This window comes from Durio zibethinus, chromosome 19 (genome assembly GCF_047325235.1).
Source record: "Durio zibethinus cultivar Kanyao isolate XHJ-2024 chromosome 19, ASM4732523v1, whole genome shotgun sequence".
NCBI lineage: Eukaryota > Viridiplantae > Streptophyta > Magnoliopsida > Malvales > Malvaceae > Durio > Durio zibethinus.
Window position 1 is genome coordinate 4,239,364 of NC_143180.1, and position 2,292 is coordinate 4,241,655.

Here is a 2,292-nt window from a genome sequence, read left to right on the forward strand (position 1 = left end):
TTTTTGTAATCAAGTATATATAAAAATTTTTAAAACTGTTGTATTTTGCTTACAAGGGTTTTCCATTTTTTTTTTGTTCTTAATTAGCATCAATTAAAATAAAATTTATCTTGTAAAAATAGACAGGCGGTGGTGCTGGTGGAGACCACCTTACATGCTCATACTTGTATGCCAAATTTGATTGTTGCTGTTTGTGTGTAAACCAATCGTTTTAAAGCAAATCAATAAAGATCTTATTCATATAAAATTAAACTTAAAAACATAGCACAGATAATTATAAATTGATTACTGCAATAGAAGTGGCAAATTACACATGTAAATCAGCATTCATTCCACTCGGGCTGGAAATTTGATTGTTGTCCCACAATTGTCACGAACATTCTCCTTTCCGACGTTGCATGATATCACCTTGATTCCTTGTTTGTCGACGCAAACTGTGATCTCTGACAATAGATAATTACCATTCGGTTTCTTCACACATCGAAGGAGTGGAGTAACATTTCCTACTTTTCCTCTGACCGCATTGATGATATCACCTCTAGGAGCAAAACCTCCCACTGGAATTGCAGCTTTGATAGCCAAATCAAGGTCTACAGTACTCTTCATCAATTGAATGGCAGTGGAATAATAAGGCTGTGGCGGCTTGGCTTGGCAAGAACCGTGTTGCTGCCACTCATGCACCCAAAATATCTCATTGTTAGCCCACTTACCAATGGAAGGCCAAAGTCTGCTCATGTCATTCTGTAATTGCGGGGGAAAATATTGGAACTACAAAATGACATTTTGTATGTTAATAACCACAATTGCAAATACATCCAAATAATTAAGGTTAGAATAAAATGAAAATCGAAACAAATCGCATACCAAAGGTTTTGGATCAGCGACTATATTTGGGCACAAAGTAGGAGTCAATCCAGAACTATTAGCTGGCCAAAGGCCATGAATCACTAATCTCTGTGGAAGCACGGTCAAGCCACAAGGATTACCAGAACAGTACCCATTTGGCCAGGTTTGAACCAGCCAGTGGTGGTCGTAGTTGCTCTGTGCAAGAGCAACAGAGCAAAGAGCTAGCAGGGGAAGGAGGAAGAAAAGCTTGAAAACATTCATTTCTCTTTTGATTTTTGTTTTCTTTTCAAGTTATTTCAAGTTGTGATGAAACTATATCAGGCTAATGTATTTATAGTCTTTTGGTTTTAGTGTTGGGGTCGCAAGCACACTGTTTTCTTCGTGAAATCCAGACGAAGCAAGCAAAGGTTGGGTTGTTTTTGTTTGCAAAATTGTGCCTTAACCTCAATTAATATCTGCTTTTCTTCTTTTTGATTTTTCTTTTTTCATTCAATGTCACGGAATTAAGTATCTTTCTTATAATTTGGAAAAAATAATCCACAGACATCTTTTACATTTTGGGAATATTTCATTATCTTGTATTACTTTCATTTACAAGGAACTGAGTTGGAATGGTTATCTGTCTTAATCTAATTGAGATTTGATAAAATTGATTGTAATAACTTGGTTTTTATAGCTTTTTTGATAGTCAATTAATAAGCTTCACAATCTGTTTTCTGTCAATTTTAAGTTTGGGATTTGTTAGCAGATTGAGATATAAAGAATCAGAGTTGGAATGGAAATGAGCATTGGAATTGGCCTGCATATATATTGACTGAGATTCTCTTGAAATTACTTATCCAATCTATCAAGCCTGGCTTCAATAGAAATTATAGATTTAATTGTTCACTGTAAAATATATATATAATATGCAGTGCTAAAACTCAAATGATGCAAATATATATAATTTTCCCCTTTTCAAGTATCTTAATACTATTTTTTTATTTTTAAAAATTTAATTAATTAATTATATATATATATTTGTTGCTTTTTGTTTCAGTGTGCTATATTCCAGAAACCAGTCTTTTGAAATCACGAATGGATGGTTTTGAGCTAAAAAATATTATATATATATTTATATAGCTCTATCTCAGGACAGTTTTCTCTTTATTATTGGTGGTGGATCATACAATACACGACTTGGTCAAGCAAAACGGAGTTATCTTTTCAATCAATGAGTAGCTTAATACCTTCTTCAGTGTGTACTCACCACCAGAAGCTGGCTCTGAAGTTTCTCATGCTATGAAAAGAAAAAGAATGCAGCTGCAAGAGATGTCATTTCTGGAAAGCTTGAAAACCTTTCACACCTAGTGGCAAGTATTCTGGTTTTGCATTCTCATTTTTGCTACCGTGCTGTTATATTGTTATTGTGATGTACATGGATTCGTGATATAACTTAATACTTTC

The 2,292-nt window shown here is 34.0% G+C and overlaps 1 protein-coding gene across 1 annotated transcript; it reads right to left on the reverse strand.

Annotated features, from left to right (window-relative positions):
- Window positions 1–215: 215 nt before the first annotated feature.
- Window positions 216–1,131, reverse strand: LOC149513363 (extracellular ribonuclease LE-like). The gene is made up of 2 exons (XM_089748994.1): window positions 865–1,131; window positions 216–768 (listed from the first exon to the last, which is right to left on the reverse strand). The coding sequence occupies exons 1-2, from the start codon at window positions 1,105–1,107 to the stop codon at window positions 328–330; spliced, it is 684 nt and encodes a 227-aa protein (XP_089605120.1). The 5' UTR covers window positions 1,108–1,131; the 3' UTR covers window positions 216–327.
- Between the last annotated feature and the right edge of the window lie 1,161 nt (window positions 1,132–2,292).

Coding starts and splice junctions, on each gene's coding strand:
- LOC149513363 (XM_089748994.1), bottom strand. CDS start 1,107: ATGAATGTTTTCAAGCTTTTCTTCCTCCTTCCCCTGCTAGCTCTTTGC. Junction 769..864: donor TCGCTGATCCAAAACCTTTG/GTATGCGATTTG, acceptor GTCATTTTGTAG/TTCCAATATTTTCCCCCGCA.